The sequence below is a fragment of the Pelodiscus sinensis genome, chromosome 10 (assembly GCF_049634645.1).
Source record: "Pelodiscus sinensis isolate JC-2024 chromosome 10, ASM4963464v1, whole genome shotgun sequence".
NCBI classification, from domain to species: Eukaryota; Metazoa; Chordata; order Testudines; family Trionychidae; genus Pelodiscus; species Pelodiscus sinensis.
The window spans coordinates 30,035,613-30,055,580 of NC_134720.1; the positions used below are offsets into that span (position 1 = coordinate 30,035,613).

Here is a 19,968-nt window from a genome sequence, read left to right on the forward strand (position 1 = left end):
GAAAATGAGAACAGTATTTAGCCTTGTGCTATGTGCCTGTAACATCTTATGTTGGTGCATAGGCACAATGGGACAATTTAAGGACATACCCATAATTTGTCCTTAAATAGGGTAAGTCCTCAATTCCATTGTTTTGTGGTATGTGCTGCACTGCTTACAAATTAATTCACTTTAATGTATCAGTGCACCTGTAAAACAAGCACACAACTTTTGTTTGGCTATCTTGAGCCTACTGCTGCTAGTACTGGGCAAGTTACAAACCCTTGAAAAACAGAGTTTGTACAATTGACATGCTGATGCCACTGGGTGTTGTTATAATAAATCCCACATAAAAATTATCTATAACCATTTGTGATACCTGTAATTAACTCTGTGAGCATTCTCAAATGCCTACTAGTGGTGAGAAATTACCTGACTTCCATCAACCGACTATTAAATATGTATAGTTTATGCCAATCACCATGACCTGATTTTATGTTCACTCTGGGGACCAGATTTACTTTGGGGGCAATTACATTGGCTTCAGTGGAGACACAGTAGGACTATGGCTGCTGTGTTTTACAAAAATCCAAAGTGGCATTTTGGCAATATATGCAAATTCTATCCCACCATTGGGGAACTTATTTTGTGCTCTGCCCCTATCAGATCTAGCAACACCAGGCTAAATCAAGGGAGACATCCAGGGAACGTATAGATGCTGCAGAGGTTGACGGTAGTGAGTTAGGTGGCATGCTTCCCTTGTGTCAGTACTGAACCAGTGCACCAGTATATGTTAGGAGATGCTGCTCTGTTAGAGGTGCTACCTTTTGAATACAATATGAAGCCAAGAGATATGGAAGTATCCTTGCATTTCGGGCTTATTCTGTGGGCAATGTAAAGCTGTATCACTTGAGCAAGGAACCAAATGGGCATTGTGCCCTCCCCCCAGGATTCCACAGCACCTAATGGGTCACCTCCTGTGCTCTTCTCTGCAGGCTGGCTGGGAGAATGTTTCAAGGCTATGCACCTTCAGCCCTTTTTGCTGGCCCATCAGCATGGGGAATTCTCCCCTCCCAAGATATGTTGAGGCCCTAACGTACTATAGTCATTAATGGTAACATTTCCTATTTGGTTCTGAGTGCAAGTCAAGGTGTTAAAACTGTTCTGTAAAGCCCTGTTGGGGTAATGTCCCAGCTACCTAACACTGCCTCTCCACTCGCGTGCTTCTGTCACTTGAAATCTCCTGAAGATGCTTCTTCAGCCCCTAGATGTGAATAACTGTGGGATGGAGTCAGGGCACTGAGAATGGTGGGCCTTTGACTCTGGAACGTGCTTGTACAACTATTTGTCACAGCCTGTCTTCTGGCCTCCTGTTGTCTGAACCCAGTAGCGGGGACTCCGGAATTACAGACAGGTATCTATGGGAGGCAGTAGATTCTAGTATGTTTGCACTTGCACTGAGTGACTCTGATTAAAGCACTATGCAGCTAAAAACGAATCAATACACTTGGGCATGTGTCTGACTTTTGGATAACAGAGTTTTAATTAACAGTAGTTCAGATAATCACGTTTTGACAATAATGACACGGGAAAGCTCCAACACTGTCAATAAAGTAATTGGATATTGCCACAACTTTGCACATCCTGGGACAGATATGTTAACTGCACTGCTCCTTGGTGGGACAAAGGGCTAAGATGCACCAGCTACCTTATTTGGCATTGTTGGCTGTGGGGACTTACAGTTGTGCCAGATTGGATTCCAAGGTCATTGTCCTGTTCCTTGGACCAGATGGTGAGTAGCATGCCACGCATGCTGGGGTTGTTTCTGCATCCACTTGACTAATCGTAGGTCTCCGTCTTCCCTAAGGTTGCTGAACAGCTAATGACAATCGCTTATGAGAGTGGAGTAAATCTCTTTGATACAGCTGAGGTGTACGCAGCGGGGAAGTAAGTGCATGTCTTGCTCAATGTGTTGGAGTATTTTACCAAGTCAAGTTTCACTTTAACTACCTATTTATTTGCTGCCAACCTCACTCAGCCTTTAAAGCAGTACAACAACAGAAATGTATTGAGTTCTGTTTTCAGTTAATCTGATGTAAATCTGGAGTACCCATATTGATTTTTGTAATTTGATTCATGTACATGTTTGATCCCCAATGCCTTAGTACCCCCACCCTGTTACAAAGTTATTGAACTTCACCCCAATTTTATCTTTCTGGAGAATTGTAAGTATTTGGGGTGCCCTCCAAGAACTTTGTAAAATTGGGGTGTAACTTATACCCAGGGTAACAATGTGACACACAATGTATGAAAATCAAGTCTTTTCTTTCAGAGTGCTTCATGTTTTTTTCCTCTCCTGTTTGCTAGAGTTCCCTGGGGGTTTGTTAAGGTTTGGACATACCATACAGTACAATGAGCAAAGCTCAGGTTTGCAGACTTTAACAAGTCGTTCAGCCAACTTGGTCCCAGATCTCCTGATCTGGCAATTGGATGTGAAAATTTGCTACTCCCCTCCATGTGAAACACTCACCATCCCACTGGGATGAGTTTTGCTCTACTCCACACCCTGCCTATAATGACACCTGACTAAAAACTATATTTCTAAAAAACAAACCAACGCTTTTTATATAGAACCTCATATTTTCTATGAGAGAGACTGGGATATCTGTGTGCTTTTCCCCTCTTTCCTCTCTCAAGCAGGTACCTGTACTCTTGCCAGGAATGTAGGGTACTTGGCTGCATTTATCCCCATTTCAGCTTGAGCAGGGAACAAAGAGGGCTCCACATGCAGGGCCACCTCTGAAAGAGTGATTAATCACTTCTGCAAGGCCTCCAGCCCTGGCCATCTTTAAGCTGAGGAGGAGGAGGGGTTTGCCCAGTGTCAGTCATTAGGTAGTTACACCGGTGCCATTGTGTAAACAAAGAGGAAAGTGGGCCCTTGCCAAGAAATTTTAAATAACAAATCAAAGAGAGAGAGAGAGAATGAATATTATTTTTTAGCAAGAATTTCACACTTTTTTTTGTGAACGATCATGTGCCAATTTTACACCAGCTGAGATTCCAGCTCAGTAGCCACACTGAAGAAATAGAGACCCTATTTTGGGGTCCCATTCACAAGGGAGAGAACTGGATCAGGCTAACAAATCTAAATGTGTTGCTAGTACTTCACATGTACCCCCACTCTGTGCATTTCATTATAGATGTATGGAGAAACGCATCCAGAATAAATGAAAAGTCAGCATACCTCTTAATGGTGATTAACAGCTCATGATGCTGATGGTATTAAAATCCTGATACAAAATGTCAAGGAAATGGCTTTTATGGAAGGAGGACTAAGGCTCTTAATGCCATGGCTTAATTAAAAGGGGAGGGGGGAGATTCTCTACAAATATTAATCACTCAGGGTATGTCTACACTACAGTGTTATTTCAAAATAGTTAATTCGAAATAGCTTATTTCGAAATAACACATCTACACACAAAATGCATTTTGAAATAGCGTTTTGCTATTTTGAAATAGAGTGTCCATACTGAGTGGACGCTGAATCACCTTGAAGGCTGGCCAGAACCAGGTCCTGCAGGACGTCAGATCAGGAGTTTATTTGTGTGGCTGCTGCCTGACACTATTTGAGGGTTGTGCTTAAAGGGACCCCACCCAGGGCAGCTGGTTCTCTGGTTTACCTGCTCGCTTGCCTACCTCTGAGAGACAGCAAAGCATTTTGTCTCTGCGTGCTCTGATTGCCCACACTCGGGACAGCACAGCACTCTGCAGCATAGAGCCGGAACTGCCCCTGGGCACTCTGGCGTTTCTCGTGAATGCGTTGCTGTGAGCCTGGCTGCACTTTCTGCAGGCTGCCAAACAGGAGGTCCATTGGGGGGCTGTCAGTATCCAGAATGCTCTACAGGAGAGCTTCCACCCTGAGGAGCACTAAGAGCCTCCCTGGTCTGCCCCACTGGAGGCTTGTACCTCATTCCTCCCTCACGTCCTTCCACTTACTCCTCCCTAACCCCCCTTCCTGATGTCAAATAAAATACACGTATTTTCATAAACACAAACTCTCTTTATTTAACAAAACGGGGGGGAGGGTATGAAACTCTGCTGAGACTGGAGAAAGGAGGCAAGAGAGTGCGTGAGGGGAGGGGGAAAACCTGGGAGAAAGAAGCAAGCTGGAAGGGGAAGCTCAGGGTTGGGGGCTCACTGGACCAACTTGATTTTCATGCGAACCTGCTCCTGGGTTCGCATGTGGTCTTTGGTGGCCAGGTTGGCAGCTATCCTGCCATAGATGGCCACGTTCCTCCGTCTAGTGCAGAGATCATGGACGTTGAGGGTATCCCCCCCCAAACCTGAGTAAGGTCCACCCTGATCTCCACCCTGGATAAGGAAGGTGCCCGCCTTCTCCAGACCCTGGCAGACTGCTCCTGGGGAGTGGTGGAGGGCTGGCTGTCAGTGGCTTACTGGCTCATGTTTTGGGGCCACTGAGTCGGGGCAGTGATTGCTGGCTCTGGGTAGGCAGGCTTGGAGCTGGCACAGGCACTGTGGCCAGAGTCTACCCCTTTAAGGGCTCCGGGGAGGGAGAGGAGTGTTCTTGGTTGAGGCTGGAGTGGCCACCAAGGCACCCTGGGAAGGCTGGAGGCCCCCTATTTCGAAATAAGTGTCTACACAGCACTTATTTTGCATTAGCTATTTCAAATTTGGCGTTATTCCTCGTAGAATGAGCTTTACCAAATTTGAAATGAGCGCTCCACTATTTCGAATTTATTTCAAAATAGCGGTTTGGCTGTGTAGATGCTCGTAAGGTTAATTCGAAATAACGGTTGTTATTTTGAATTAACTTTGAGGTGTAGACATACCCTCAGTTCTTTTGGGTTAGTTTGTGACATCACAGCCCATGCTAAGTAAGGGGAAGTGTGCAACTCTGTTACGCTAGCTGGAGACCAAGGGATGGATTGTGACTCTGAAAGTCACAATTCTTTACCTGGTCATTCCCTTGGCTCTGGGCTGAGCAGTAAACTGCTGTTACTCTGCAGCTTACTTCTCTTTCTATGCCAGCTCAGCTCCGCTGCTCAGCCTTGGAGGGGGAGGAGCCAAGTTTCTGTCCATGCCCTGCCCTCTCACTGTTTTCCCCCGTCATCCCACATCCTTAGAGGAAGGGAGCATCTTATGCCTCCTTCATCCCTTGCATCAGCACAGTTAAATCGGTGCAACTTTCTTCTTTAGACAAGCCATTAGACCAGAAGCAGATACTTTAGAGAGAGCGCATTTCCCCTCATTCTCTAGTACAGTGGTTCCCAACCTTTTTGAGCATATGGACCCCTTTTCGATCTATGCAAATTTTATAGACCCCCAACACCATAACTATTTTCAAACATTCCATTGCTTGATAATCATTTGAGATGTATAATAGTTCATGTTATCTAAACAAATATAGTAGTATTGAGAGAGAATACGGGTGTCCACATTGAACTGTAACCACTTTGAGGTGCCATATATCTTTATTGAATGGTTGGAGTGGAGTGACGCATTCACGTAACATGATCATTTCAAAAAGAGAGAAAAAATGGTAAAAAGTGACTGACCCATTTATAAGCCAACTCCAGAGGACAGTCACAGCTTGTCAGCTTCAGCACAGGCTGAGGGAGGGGCAGACTGCAGGGCATGGAGCGTCTCAGCTCCCATTGGCTGCTGTTTGCTGTTCACAGCCAATGGGAGCTGAGAGGCTCTGTGCCTCCAAGCAAACGAATGCAGACTCTGCAAGCAAACAAGTGTCCCAGCAGAGTCCACAGCACTTCCCAGAGCAGCAGGGTAAACTGCTGGTGCACTGGGACTTTTTATCCAGATGGAACATCTGCAGGCTTGGAGGCTGTCAGCTCTCTGTCCCTGCCTTTCCCTGTTCTGGGTCAAGGGGAGCGGCAGGAAGCGGCAGCCAGCATATCCCTTGGCCCATGTTGCTTCCTGAGCTTCTGTCCCCTACATCCCTTGCCCATCCAGGGAGGATATGGCGAGGAGGCTCTCCTGTCCAAAGGCAGCTCCTGCCCTGGCACTCCACCCTTGGCCAGGCACGGAGCCCTGGGGGAGAAAAAAAAGGAAAAGAAAAGTAAGGATTGGGCCCACCGCAGGCCTGGAACGTAAACAGCAGTGCAGCTGGCAATGGGAGGACGGATGGTTGCGAACAGCAAGCCTCAGGTGAGAATCACCTGGTGGAAAGTCCCAGTCCCACGGTGGTCCCAATCCTTACTTTTAAACTTTCCATGGACCGTTGCAGACCACCAGGAGTCTGCAGACCACAGGTTGGGAATCCCTGCTGTACTACAAATAAATTCTCAGTCTAGTCTCCCTGTTTCTTCCAGAAACTAAGCCCTAAAAAGGGCTTTCATCCCCCTAGTTTGCTGCTCAGTATGTGCTCCCCTTCAGTTCATTCTGTATTTTCAGTTTCTTGCATGCACAAAATGACCTGGAGCTGACTTAGCGTGCACACCCAAAATATAGTGGGTTAGATCCTGGCCTTTGTGAAGGCAGTTTTGTACCACTCAGCTTTAAACTGACTAATTTAAAAAAGAACAAAGTCCTACTTAGAGTTGTGTTTTGGCTGGTTATGCCCTGAAGCACAATGGGGCTGAAGGAAGCGCACACAGCCATCAATGCATGCTTCCAGGCAATGCTGGTAAAGGTAGTCTGTGCTGGTCATTCTCCCATTTGGGGGTAAAAGGCCAATTTCCCTCCTCCACATCTCCCTGTGCAGACCCACTAGCAATGTCACTTTAGCTGCGCAGTACTCAAGCAGGCTCATGTGCAGTTTCTCTGCTGCATGGGTTGCCCGTCCAACTGAATGACATTTCTGCAGTGTTTGGGCAATACAGGCTGGTGCAAGACAGTTAAGGGTTTGGCTTACAATTTTCTGCAGCCGTTTTGGTAGACATTCTATAGCTAAACTGAAACTGCAGTGTGTTTCTGCCCAATCAACATGACTCTGCTGACATTTGGAGAGGGGAGAAGTGCTACAATTAAAAACCAATTCTTTGACTCACATTTGACTTTACAAGTGTGACATTTATTACATTGATTCTGTTTAGCACAGACACTGGATTGTTAACTTACAACTCTGCTGCATAAAGGCAGTGCAAAAAGGCACATTAAGGTCAGCAGGAACATGGGGCAATAAGCCGTTTTTCAATGTTTTAAGTGGGAAAAAATAAAAGTTGAATGTGAGCAGATTTTTTTTATGTTACATATTGGTGCTTATGGCAGAGTGTCCCAATGAATAATGGGTTTCATGATTTGTTTTATGGTCAGTGCATTCTAGTCTTTAAAGTGTTTTATACTCAAAGTGCATTTTTTCCCTCCCCAGGGCTGAGGTGATTCTGGGAAATATAATCAAGAAGAAGGGCTGGAGGTACTGTATAGATTTTTGGGACCTGATGGTTATTGCAATTGAAATCAATGATAAAATTCTCTTTTATTTCAGTGGAAGAAGGCCAGCACCAGAGAACATATCTAAATTCTTTTTTTTAAATAGCTTTTTTAACATTTGCTGGAACCAGTGGCTGCTTGGAAAAACTGGCATAAACATAGACTTTACCTGTTTGGACTGAAATTTTCTATACCAGCTATCCGTCTCAGACTGAATTTTGGGGGGAGGAAGGGGAGATTCAGCCACTTTTGAGAACCAGGTTGGAAAAAATGTTTTACCTCGTTAGGAAAAGTTAGAAAATACCAGAATTAAGATTGTCTAGGCAAATTAATTCAGCTCCCTTGTATGTTACATTATGATATCGTCTTTAATTACATCATTATCACATTGTTTTTTCCATAGGACCCCTGCCTACTTCAGTGCACAGTATGGGTCTGCACTGGTGAACAATCAAGTTGCACTGAAGGCAACTGTGGTCTGTAGATTTAGAAGCTGGAAAATGCAGTGAATGGGGCAGGGATTGCAGTGTAAGCGGGGGAATGGTCCCGCTCTTGTGGGGAACTTTCCTGGCTTCTATACACCCCGGTGAAATGAACCAGCGAAAGGATCTGAGTCCCCGCTCCCACTTCCTTTACCCCACGGCTCCCTGATCCTGAGGGCTCCCCCTCCACTCTCCTGAGTAGCAGAGCCCTTGAAACCCCAACAAGGCTGGGCCCAGGTTTCCTGGGGCTTAATCCCTGACCTTGTAGTCACTAGGGGCAGGAGTTAGGGTGTCCCCACTCCGAGGTGCTCTCTTTACACTGCAGGCCTTCTTGGCCCAGTGATCACTTCATAATGTTCAAAGCAAATATAATTTATTAAACATCAACTGATTAAAGAGAATAGAATAAGAAACAATGAGAATGGTTAAATGAGAACACACAGCCCTGCTCTGTAGCACAGGGACATCAACACAGCAGTCTGCAGAGTGTAAGGACAGTTCACAGTCTCTTCCTTAGAAGCCCTGGATGTGCTGCAAGGGACTGCAGGCTGGACACGCTTGCACTGGCAGTGACCACACAGCCTCAGTCTCTAAGTGGCCAGACCCCTCTCCCAGTCCAGAGCCTTTCCCCACACTTTGCAGGTCCCAGTAGCTCACCACATCCAGCTGCAGGCTGTGCTGCTTGGCCAGTTCCAGCTCTTTGTGTTGCTTCTCTGTTCCTTTTGGCTTTCTGAGCACTGCCAGTCTGCTGCTCAACACAGGGTCTGCACTGCTTGGCCTGTCTGTGTCTGGTTCTGTCGCTGCAGGACTTCTTCTTGTACTCCTCTTTCAGATCTCTGTCTTTGCAGGACCTCTCCTGCACACAGCTCGCTCTGCTCTTTCAGCTCCCTGTTTGCTCAGAGACAGAGCCAGAACAATCCCCACTTACAACCTGTCAGTCAGGCTGAGCTGGAGTGTTGACTGCTTTCCATTGTCTCTGGGGTCTGTCAGTCTCATGAACCCTTCCCCTTCTGAAGCTGGTAAACCAAAAAACTCCCACAGAGTTTTAGTAAGGGGTAACAGTCCCCTTACATTCCCCCTTGCTAGAATTCTACCACAGCCACAAAATTCACACCATATAAAAAACATTAACAATTAACAAAAACATTCCACATACTTAACATCTTATTTCTACTGGACATGCGGACACTCATTAAGCCATTACATAGGACCAATAACATAATCATCTCTAAGTTTAACAGGCAATACACCCTTATTAGTTCTCTGGGACCTTCTTACAACAGGTGGTTCATTACCCATATTTTCTATTTCCCTGTCTTCGGGTAATACTGGTTCAGCCTGAGGGATCTGGTCATCCTCGTTATGGACTGGGGTTGCTACCCTCTGTTCCCTTTGGTATTCAGTTTGTGGGACTAGAACCATTCCCCAACTCCTTTCAGTCTCTTCAGGCCATCCTGATCTACGCCTCCTAGGATTCCTGACTGAACTAAAGGTGCAATGTTTTAGCTGGTCTCTATGAACTGTTCTCTCCTGACCTCCGCGTTCAGGTCGAATGGTGTAAACTGGCAGGTCAGGATTGTTGTGAGCAACTACAATGTGAGGACTCGACTCCCATTTGTCCTGTATTTTATTACGCCCCCGGTGTCTATGATTACGAACTAGTACACGATCACCAGGCCTGATGAGAGCCCCCCTGGACTTGCGATCATAAGTCCTCTTCCTGCTTAGGGCTGCCTGTTTAGACGTACTGAGAGCAACTTCACAGGCTCTCTTCAGCCTGTCATGGTGACTTTTGACCCAATCGTCCAGATTGGTCACATCATCTTCCTCAGGGCCCTCTCTGTCTAGAATATCCAATGGCAACCTGGGATCTCTAGCAAACATGAGGTAAAAAGGAGAATAACCTGTCGATGAATGGATGTGACTATTATAGGCCATCACCAGCTCAGGGAGATGCTCCTGCCAGGCTCGTTTCTTTTCAGGCGGGAGTGTTCTGAGCATGTCATGCATTGTCCGGTTAAACCTCTCACACTGAGCATTTCCTTGTGGGTGATAGGGTGTTGTTCGGCTTTTGGCTATGCCATACAGTTTACACAATGCTGATATCACCCCTGACTCGAAATTCCTCCCCTGGTCTGAGTGTAACCGTGCTGGACAACCATAATACATAAACCAGTGTTTTAGGAGGGCTTCAGCCGTTGTCTGCGCTGTCTGGTTTCTAGTTGGAACTGCAACAGTGAATCGGGTAAACATATCTGTGAGAACCAGTACGTTCTCAAACCCCTCGGAAGATTTCTCTAGCCGAGTGTAGTCCATTGCTAAGACCTCCATTGGGGCAGTCACGTTAGTGCAGGTCAAAGGGGCCCGAGTGGGTGGAAACACATCCTTGGCTAGGGCACACCGCTTGCACTGACGGATCCATGCTGTTACATCACTAGCCATGGTAGGCCAGTAATAGTTCTTCCTCATCGCCTCAAGAGTGCTTCTGTCTCCAAAATGCCCTCCATGGTCATGCCTGGCTTCATAAACTTGTCGGCGAAGTGACACTGGCACCACTAACTGCCACACTTCTTCGCCATCATGAGGATGACAGATTACACGGAACAGCACTCCACGGTGCAACCTAAGTCGCTCCCACTGTCTGGTCAGCTTCTTAGACTGAGGGTATCTGGCCCCAAAGCTCCGGTCAGGCCTCATCCGGTTCATGACTGCCTCTAAGACTGGCCCAAGGTCCCCTTCTTTTTGCAGGGTGCGAATTTCTTCCCATGAATACCCTGAGATTATTGCATCCTCACCTTCTACCAGGTTTTGTGATACCTCTTTTACCATCACTTCACCCTCTTGCTTCGGAACCTCTAGCCACAAACAGGCCCGCACAACGTCTGCAGGAATGACCAGAAAGTCCTTTTCAAGGTCTTCACCCTCTTCTAATTCCTCTTCCAAAGGCAATCTAGACAGGGTGTCAGCACTGATATTCTGTCTTCCAGGTTTATACTGTACTTCAAAAGTGAACTCAGCAAGTTGGGCCACCCACCGGTGTTCAATCGCACCTAAGTTAGCAGTGGACAGGTATCGGAGAGGATTGTGGTCTGAGATTACAGTGAATTTAGAGTACATTAGATAATCCTTAAATTTTTCAGTAATAGCCCACTTCAAGGCCAGCAATTCTAGCTTAAAAGCACTGTAGTTTTTGTCATTTCTTTCTGACCTCCTCAGCCCTCGGCTTGCATATGCGATCACACGCTCAACCCCCTCCTGTTTCTGGCTGAGCACTGCACCCAGGCCATGTAGGCTTCCATCTGTTGTCACCATAAATGGCAGGCTAAAGTCAGGATATGCAAGCACAGGTGGTGTCATCAGCCGGTGTCTTAGTTCATCAAAAGCTGCCTGACAGGCATCATCCCATACAAAGCATTGATCCCTTTTCTTCCTTTCAGTTGGTTGGCCCACCAATCCATATAGTGGCGCAGCAATGTGTGCAAACTTTGGAACAAATCGTCTATAATAGCTCATGAAACCCAGAGCTTGTCGCACTTGTTTGGCATTCTTCGGGACTGGCCAGTTTTCCAGAGCCCTGGTCTTCTCCTCGTCTACCTGGATTCCATCCTTCGAAATCACATGGCCCAAAAATTTGACTCTCTCACGTAAGAGGCAGCACTTGCTTGGCTTCAACTTCAACCCATGTTCCTTCAGTCGTGTGAAGACTACATCCAGTTTTTCTATATGACTCTCGAAATCTTTGGAAAACACAATATCATCATCCAGGTATATTAGCAAAGTGTCTAGGATGTAATCTCCCAACACCCCTTCCATTAGTCTCTGGAACGTAGCAGGTGCATTGCACAAGCCGAATGGCATACGCGTCCATTCAAACAGCCCAAACGGAGTTGTCACTGCTGTCTTTTCCTGGTCCTGTTCTTCCATTGCAACCTGGAAATAGCCAGAAGTCAAATCAAGAGTTGAAAACACTCTGGCACTTCCTAATGCATCCAGGGACTCTTCCACCCGGGGTAGCGGGTAAGCATCCTTGTGTGTTACTTCATTCAATTTCCTGTAATCACAGCAGAATCGCACCCCACCATCCTTTTTTATTACAATCACTGCAGGCGATGCCCAGGGGCTGTGGCTTTCTTTAAGGACACCTTGAGCCACTAGGTCCAGGATGTGCCTTTTTACCTCCTGGAACACTTGTGGTGAAATCCGCCGGTGTCTCTGTTTTATTGGGACAGCATCTCCAGTGGGTATTCGGTGTGTCACTGTGGTGGTGTAACCAAAGTCTCGGTCATCCCTGGAAAAGACCTCTTGATGTTTCTCCAGTAGTGCCTGTAAACGGCCAGCCTGCATAGGGGTTAGCTGTTGGAGATCCACTTGGACTGGAATGAGTAACTCTCCATCAGGTGCCTCTTGAGGTGTAGTAACCTGTGCTCCCTTCTCCAACCTTGTCACTCGCAGCTCATCTCCCTTTTCTTCCAGGACTACTCCTCCTGGGGGTACTACTTCTTCGGGTCTGTGTACCTCTGCCACTCTAGTGCGGGGGTACAACTTTATGGCCTTCTTACTTGAGTTTAGCAGCCTGACTGGCACTTTTCCCTTGCTGGCATTAGCAAGTACGTTCGCAACCAGTAGTCCCTGAGGTAGACTGGCCCCTCGTGTTGGCTCAACAAGCACCCGGTATCCATTGAATCCGCTTAGTACCTGGCAGCGTCCATCAACAATCTTCTCACTCCAGGGAGGTATAACTACCTTCTGTCTCCCTGCCACCTTTACGTAGCCAATCTGTCCTGTGGGACCAGGAAAACATCCTTGTCTCTCCACTTGGGCCAGTACCCGCTTCAATGCAGCCTTCATCCTAGGCTCCCCATGCCGGTTCATTTCTTGGGTTCCTTCCCCCACTAATAGTAATTCTTTCAGCTCTCTTATTATATTCATCCCGAGAATTCCTGGTACTCTGTTCCCCATCAAAGTCTTTTCCGAAGCTGGATCCTTTAGGATAAAGATGCATTTTCCCGGGATTATCCGACCCATATACCCTACATCAGCTTCAAGGCACCCCACAACAGGGATAGCTAGTCCATTAGCTGCTGTTAGCTGTACAAACCGGGTATTATGCATGGTCAGATCTCTCTCTTTTAAGTAGTTTTGGAAATATGATTCAGAAATAGTGGTGACTTCTGAGCCAGTGTCTATCAAACAGCGGGTCCTCACCCCTGCTATGGTTATTTCCACTGTCAAGCAGTCCCCAAAAGCTCGACCGCAGAAGTCATCAAATGCACTAGCATCATCAGGGTCCTTTTCCTTACTGCTGGCATGCTGCCCTTTTCCGAGGGACAGCCGTAGGAACCCTTCTGTCCCCGCTTGGCCTTCCCCTGATGTGCTACTCGATCTTGGTGTCTCTGGGATTTCAGACACTCGGGATTCCAGTCCCCTCTTCAGTGGACAATCTCGGCTAGTATGCCCTGGCCTTTCACAAGTATAACAAATGTACCTTCCCAGCTCATCCTTTAGTGGGGGCCTTCGGGACCCTGGGGTCCTGGGGTATTTTGGCCAAGTAGTGGAGGAGGTGGATTTTTCTTTCACCACCTCAGTCATTACTTTCAGCATCTCCCCCTGCTGGACTGCCAGTTTTTGGATAGCTTCACTTAAACTTTCCAATGTTAACTGTGTTTGGGGCAGGGCCTTTTCCCCAAAAGTTGCACTGACTAGGCCCCCACTCCGTGTTCGGGAGTTAGGCTTGCCGGTCTCTTCCAAAGGAGCCTCCTCTTCTTCTGACCACATAATGGCAGCCTGCATGAGTTCAGGGAACTTCTTTCCAGGCTCTTCCTTCAGCCTTCTCTTCATTTCACGGCGGAGGGAGTCATCCCGAAGCCCAAACACCATCTGTTCTTTCAGCGCCATATCTGCGTCTGAAACTCGTTGAGGGTCTCGCCGCTCCACTTTGCTCATTCTCTCCTGGAGTTCATAGGCATATGCCCGGATAGTTTCACCAGGCTCCTGCTTTCGCTCAAAGAACTCCTTTAGCCGAGTTCCAATAGGTACCTTGTCTCCATACACTTCTAGGAGGAGTTCAAATACCTTTTTCACATCTTTCTTGTCTGCCATTGCCATAAACTTTACTGTGGCCTTGGCCTGGCCCTTGAGGTGCTCCTCTATGAAATCCACATGATCTTCTTCAGGTATTCTTAGCACATGCAGAGCTGCCTTCACAGACTTCACCCACTCCTCTACCGTAATGTCTCCTGGCCTAGTTGGGAAGCCACCAAACTCTGCAACCTTCCGCTCCCGTGGGACATAAATAGTAGGGGGTTTCTTAGCTTCTGCTGCCTGTTGGTCTATAACTGCCCTGGCCAGTGATAAGGCTTCTCTATGCTCAGCTCTAGCTTGCTGTAATGCCTCACTTTGGTCTGATAATCTGCGCTGAAGTTCAGCAACTTGGATCTGTAGTTCTTCAATTCCAGCCATGGTTGTGCTCTCGACCAGGCCTGGCTGGTGCTACCAGAACTCAACAAATAAACCAATGGGGTGGACCCTTTGAATAGGATCCTGTTCGTGACGCCAATTATGTAAGCGGGGGAATGGTCCCGCTCTTGTGGGGAACTTTCCTGGCTTCTATACACCCCGGTGAAATGAACCAGCGAAAGGATCTGAGTCCCCGCTCCCACTTCCTTTACCCCACGGCTCCCTGATCCTGAGGGCTCCCCCTCCACTCTCCTGAGTAGCAGAGCCCTTGAAACCCCAACAAGGCTGGGCCCAGGTTTCCTGGGGCTTAATCCCTGACCTTGTAGTCACTAGGGGCAGGAGTTAGGGTGTCCCCACTCCGAGGTGCTCTCTTTACACTGCAGGCCTTCTTGGCCCAGTGATCACTTCATAATGTTCAAAGCAAATATAATTTATTAAACATCAACTGATTAAAGAGAATAGAATAAGAAACAATGAGAATGGTTAAATGAGAACACACAGCCCTGCTCTGTAGCACAGGGACATCAACACAGCAGTCTGCAGAGTGTAAGGACAGTTCACAGTCTCTTCCTTAGAAGCCCTGGATGTGCTGCAAGGGGCTGCAGGCTGGACACGCTTGCACTGGCAGTGACCACACAGCCTCAGTCTCTAAGTGGCCAGACCCCTCTCCCAGTCCAGAGCCTTTCCCCACACTTTGCAGGTCCCAGTAGCTCACCACATCCAGCTGCAGGCTGTGCTGCTTGGCCAGTTCCAGCTCTTTGTGTTGCTTCTCTGTTCCTTTTGGCTTTCTGAGCACTGCCAGTCTGCTGCTCAACACAGGGTCTGCACTGCTTGGCCTGTCTGTGTCTGGTTCTGTCGCTGCAGGACTTCTTCTTGTACTCCTCTTTCAGATCTCTGTCTTTGCAGGACCTCTCCTGCACACAGCTCGCTCTGCTCTTTCAGCTCCCTGTTTGCTCAGAGACAGAGCCAGAACAATCCCCACTTACAACCTGTCAGTCAGGCTGAGCTGGAGTGTTGACTGCTTTCCATTGTCTCTGGGGTCTGTCAGTCTCATGAACCCTTCCCCTTCTGAAGCTGGTAAACCAAAAAACTCCCACAGAGTTTTAGTAAGGGGTAACAGTCCCCTTACAGCAGGAAGAGAAAGAATGGTCTCATGGTTAAGGCAGTTGAATGTTGCTCTGGAAAGCTGTTTTATCCCTGCCTCATTAACAGAGTTTCTGTGTGATGGTGGTCAAATCATTTAAACCAGACTTTTCATAGGTGGTCTCTAAGTATGTGTTCCTCATTTTCTGGGTGCCTGGCTTGAGTTTTCTTGACTCTGCAATCTGAGCAATTTTTACCCCCATGTAACATTATATATAAAGAGATAAAAAGCAAGAGGGGGTTTCTTTTTGGATGCTTCAAATGAGATCTAATTTAAATTATTCATTTCTGAATGTACCCTAGCATATACTTGTGTAATTTAAGTGACATTTACATGATCTTTAAAGATCTGCACAATCTGTCCTGTGCATTCCTCCACTAAGAAATAATCCCAATGGCACTCCAGTTCTCAACACATCAAATATAAGTATCCTTTGGTTTAATGATTATTCAGTAGAGACTCAGAGTGCTGCAGAACAAAGTGCAAAAGTACAGATAAAAAATCCTGTAACTGTTCTATATCTTTTCAGAATCTATGCAGGAATTTGAGTTAATAATTATTTTAATTTTAGATAAATCTCAAATAAAAAAGGGGACATTTTTTAAAAGGATCCCCATGCTGTATATATTGCCCTATGCTTTTGCTGCTCTGAACATAATTCAATGTAGGCACCCAACGCAGTTTTTAAAAAGTATTTAGGTGCCTAATTCCCATGGCATTACAAATCTGTTGCCTATGTATGCATAAGTTCAGAACCTGTTCTTTTTTAAGTCATGGCAAGAAATCTCATTGATTTTACCAGGAACAAGCTCTTGTTCTTGAAAGCTTGCCCCCAAATTGTTCAGTATTATAAATGTAGTGGGGCTGCTTTATTCGAATTGTACATTCTCTGTGTGCATATTCAACAGAATTCGTTGTCAGCACGTGTGGCTGATGGTTGCTGAATTATTTTTTTATGTATATAAAACTATGAAACAAATTTTGCTCACTCTTCCTTGCTGCAGTCGTACAACTGATTGAAGTCAGAACAAAAATTCTGGGCCCTGTTCAATGTTAATTTAAATCATTGGGAACCTTTCTATCGACTAATGGCCCTTGGGTCAGGCCCCGGAAGAGAGGTTGACAAAGATTCTGGAGTATACATCAAACTATTTTCCAGCCAATAGATGCTTGTTTAATTTGTAACTTTTCTGCCAGCAGCAGCCCAGGGCCAGGTTCAATATGTAGGGGTTCCTCTCCATCCATCCATCCATCCCAGAACTGGCTTGAGCCCCCACCCAGTAACCTGGGAAATTCATACAACACTTCTGGGAGGCAGTGCTTCCCCACTCGCAAGCACAGAGTCTGTGTGTGGAAAAGAAACTTTTAATAAAATGGGAGAGAAGTAACATGGCATTAATTTGGGAAAACACCACAAACAAAGTTCATAACCAAAACCACGAGTAAACATCCCAGCTCAAGAAGGTTAGGCGATGTCCTTTTCCTCTCAAGTTCTCATGTCCAGCAATGTAAACATCTCCTTCACATGTCCAAACCTTCTCTGCATTAAGGATGTTAAATTTTGATTAACCAGCTAATCAAATAGTCGATGGAATTTCCATCGACTAGTTGATAAGGGGGAGGTGGGATGCTCGCTGTCCCAGCTGCACCTCTGCCTTTGAAATGTAGTAAGAGCCACCTTGGCTCTTACTACATTTCAAAGGCAGAGGTGCAGCGGGGAACATGGGGTGAGCAGGGATTCAAGCAGTCCCCACTTGCCCGGTATTCCCCCTCTGTGCTTATGCATTTGAAATGTAGCAAGAGCCTGGGAGTCTTGCTACATTTCAAAGGCAGAGATGCAGAGGTTGGGACCGTGCTATGCCTCAGCCTCCTCTGCCCCCCCACAGAGACTGTGGGGGGGGGTTCCAGCTTTTAAGCCAGCTCCCCCCAGCTCCTGCTCCCCCCCCTTGCTACCTCTCTCTCATAGAGGCAGCAAGGGAAGGGGGAAGTGACTAGTTGAGTTACTACTCGACTACCCAATAAGCATATGCATCCCTACTCTGCACCCCACTCAGTCGCTGCCCTTGGTCAGGGAAGACCAGAGTTCACAGGTGATCTGCAGAGTTCATCTCCCATCCTAAGTTGGGGGCGCGTGTAGGAGGCATCTCAGCCACTCCGCTGGTCACTTGCCATCCACCTGCTCACTGGCGCTGTCACACCTCGCCATCGCCACCCTGCTGCCTGCTCATCGCATCTTCCACTGGCTTGTGGGGGATTTGGCTCTGGGCCAAACCTAGTGATTTCTGCTCTTAGCCCAAAGCACAGTCCAGCCAGAAGAGATTCCAGCATTCACTGGAGTAAATTTACATACAAAAGAGACTCTTTATGGAGCCTTTCTTTCTTGAAACAGTGGGGAGAAATAGCCTTACAGCACACCAGTCTTCCAGCACGCACCTGGAGGGCATGAAGCCTGCTGGCTCACCTTCCTCCCCAGCTTCATCTGTAGGACTTGTGAAAAGGGGCCTCTGTCCATCCAAGTTTATTTACACTGACAGGACCTCTCCTTTGAACAGAGTTAAACACAGACTGACTTTTCTGCATTCCCACACTAACTGCAAGCATTGGTGGGCATATCTTATAATTCCTGCATTTATTGCTATAACACCGTTTGTGACCTCTCCACAGCCAAATTGGTTACAATGGACAAAACACCTTCTAACAGCAAACTGAGTGAACTGTATTTACATAACCACACCCCGGATTTCCTTCCCATTCCAGCTGGCTGTAATGGAAGCATTGATTCAGACTCTGCTTACATCTTCTTTTGATTTTAGTATCTCAAGGTCTCTTTATTACTGCTTCTCACTGAAGTAGTTTCCTAACAGTAATTTACACCAGCTCCTTTTGGTGACATTTTCTACTACTTTCTCTCGACACAGCAGCATTATTGAAATTGCCAGAATAGTTTGTTGTTCATCATAACCAGCAGGGGTTCCTGTGGGTACTGTAATGCCTAAGTACTTAGCAGCAGCTACAGCAGAGCATGTGATTTTATAAATCCCTCATCTGTGGGCTTGAGAAATGAGCCTTTAAAAGCAGTGACTAATATGTTTTCTTTTCCTTTTCTGGGAGAGTTAAATGCTGTGCTGAACAGATCTGATTTTCCTCTCACTACCATCACTTTCACACTACAAGTCGAACCTCTCTAGTCCAGTGCTCTCTGGTCTGACAACATCTGTGGTTCAGCATGATTTTAGTTGGCTGGGTATCCACTTATCATGGGTGTGACCAAGTTTCGCATGATCCCAAAAAGTGTATATACAGTCACCATCCCTGGCTCTTGGTGTTCAGTGCTGTTACTTAGCTCTTATTTACCCCTCAATGTCTTCTAAAAGCCCAGTAAGCAGTGGAATTGTTGGTAATTCAGCTAGACAATATTGGCCTACTGTGGGTCAGCAAATGTTCTGATTCGGCAACAGTCAGATCTCAAAGGTGCTGGACTAGAGAGATTCAGTCTGTAGTGTAATTCCATTGATTTCAATGGAGTTCCAGTTGCTATATACAGTTGTGAGATGAGAATTAGCCCCTAATTCTTCAGGAAAATGCTAACTTTGCTTATACTTGAGTATAGATGTTATCTTACTGTACAGAGACCACCTTTGCATCTGCACCACAATGCCCTTTTATTGTGATCTCCCCATCACCACTATTATCCTTATGCACACTCGGCACAGTCAGTACCGGAAAAACAAACCGTTTAGCCCATGCTACAGTTCTTGCATGTACGGATCCCTGCCGCGGACGGTGGGGTGGGAGGACCCGGGCCCGCCCACTCTCCCAGGTCCCAGCCCAGGGCCCTAAGGCAGGGATGGCTCTTCCCTTCTTGGCTGACAGGGAGTCGCCCCTAAACACATCAGCCCATGGGCCACTCCTGGGCCCTGCCCTGGGCCACTTCCTACCTGCCTCCTCTGGCCCCTGCGTGCCTCCACCGAATCCCTGCAACCTCCCTCTTCCTGGGTGACTGTCGCCCTTTTGAATTCCCCACCGAGTCCCGGAACTGCGCTGGTGACGCCTCCTCTGGGCCTCCCGGTGGCATCATTAGTTCGCGCCAATGTCCCTGGCCCGGCCTGCCTCCACTGCACCTGTGCCGGCTGTCTCCCCAATCCCAGACCAACTCTCCCCTGGGGTCCGCGCAGCCTTCATGGCTGCCTCCTCAGGGTGGGTCCCAATGACTTGCTCCGCCTCCCTTGGCTCCCTGGATGGCCGACCGATGAGGGGTTGCTTCACCCTGCCACCGGGGGGGAGGGGTTCCCGTAGTGTGGGGTTGCATCACCCCATCACACTTAGTTATTATGTTACAGTCCACATTTTGTTTACAATGTAACAAGATTGTATTGCACCATTGACCATCTACACTTGGACTGGAATAAGAAAGTGTATAGTTGTTCACTAGAAGCAATCCGAATGTAGAGTCATTGTTATGCATTTTGCTGTAGGCTAAAGTCAAGAACCTTGAATTGA

At 47.0% G+C, this 19,968-nt stretch overlaps 1 protein-coding gene across 7 annotated transcripts in view; it reads left to right on the plus strand.

The window, feature by feature from the left end:
- Window positions 1-19,968, plus strand: part of KCNAB1 (potassium voltage-gated channel subfamily A regulatory beta subunit 1) — a 253,158-nt gene that overhangs the window by 171,304 nt on the left and 61,886 nt on the right. For all 7 annotated transcript variants that reach the window (XM_075937761.1, XM_075937758.1, XM_075937760.1 and 4 more), the window contains 2 exons: window positions 1,847-1,926; window positions 7,325-7,369. In XM_075937761.1, the coding sequence (XP_075793876.1) occupies window positions 1,847-1,926; window positions 7,325-7,369 (125 nt within the window). The remainder of the gene's footprint in view (window positions 1-1,846; window positions 1,927-7,324; window positions 7,370-19,968) is intronic.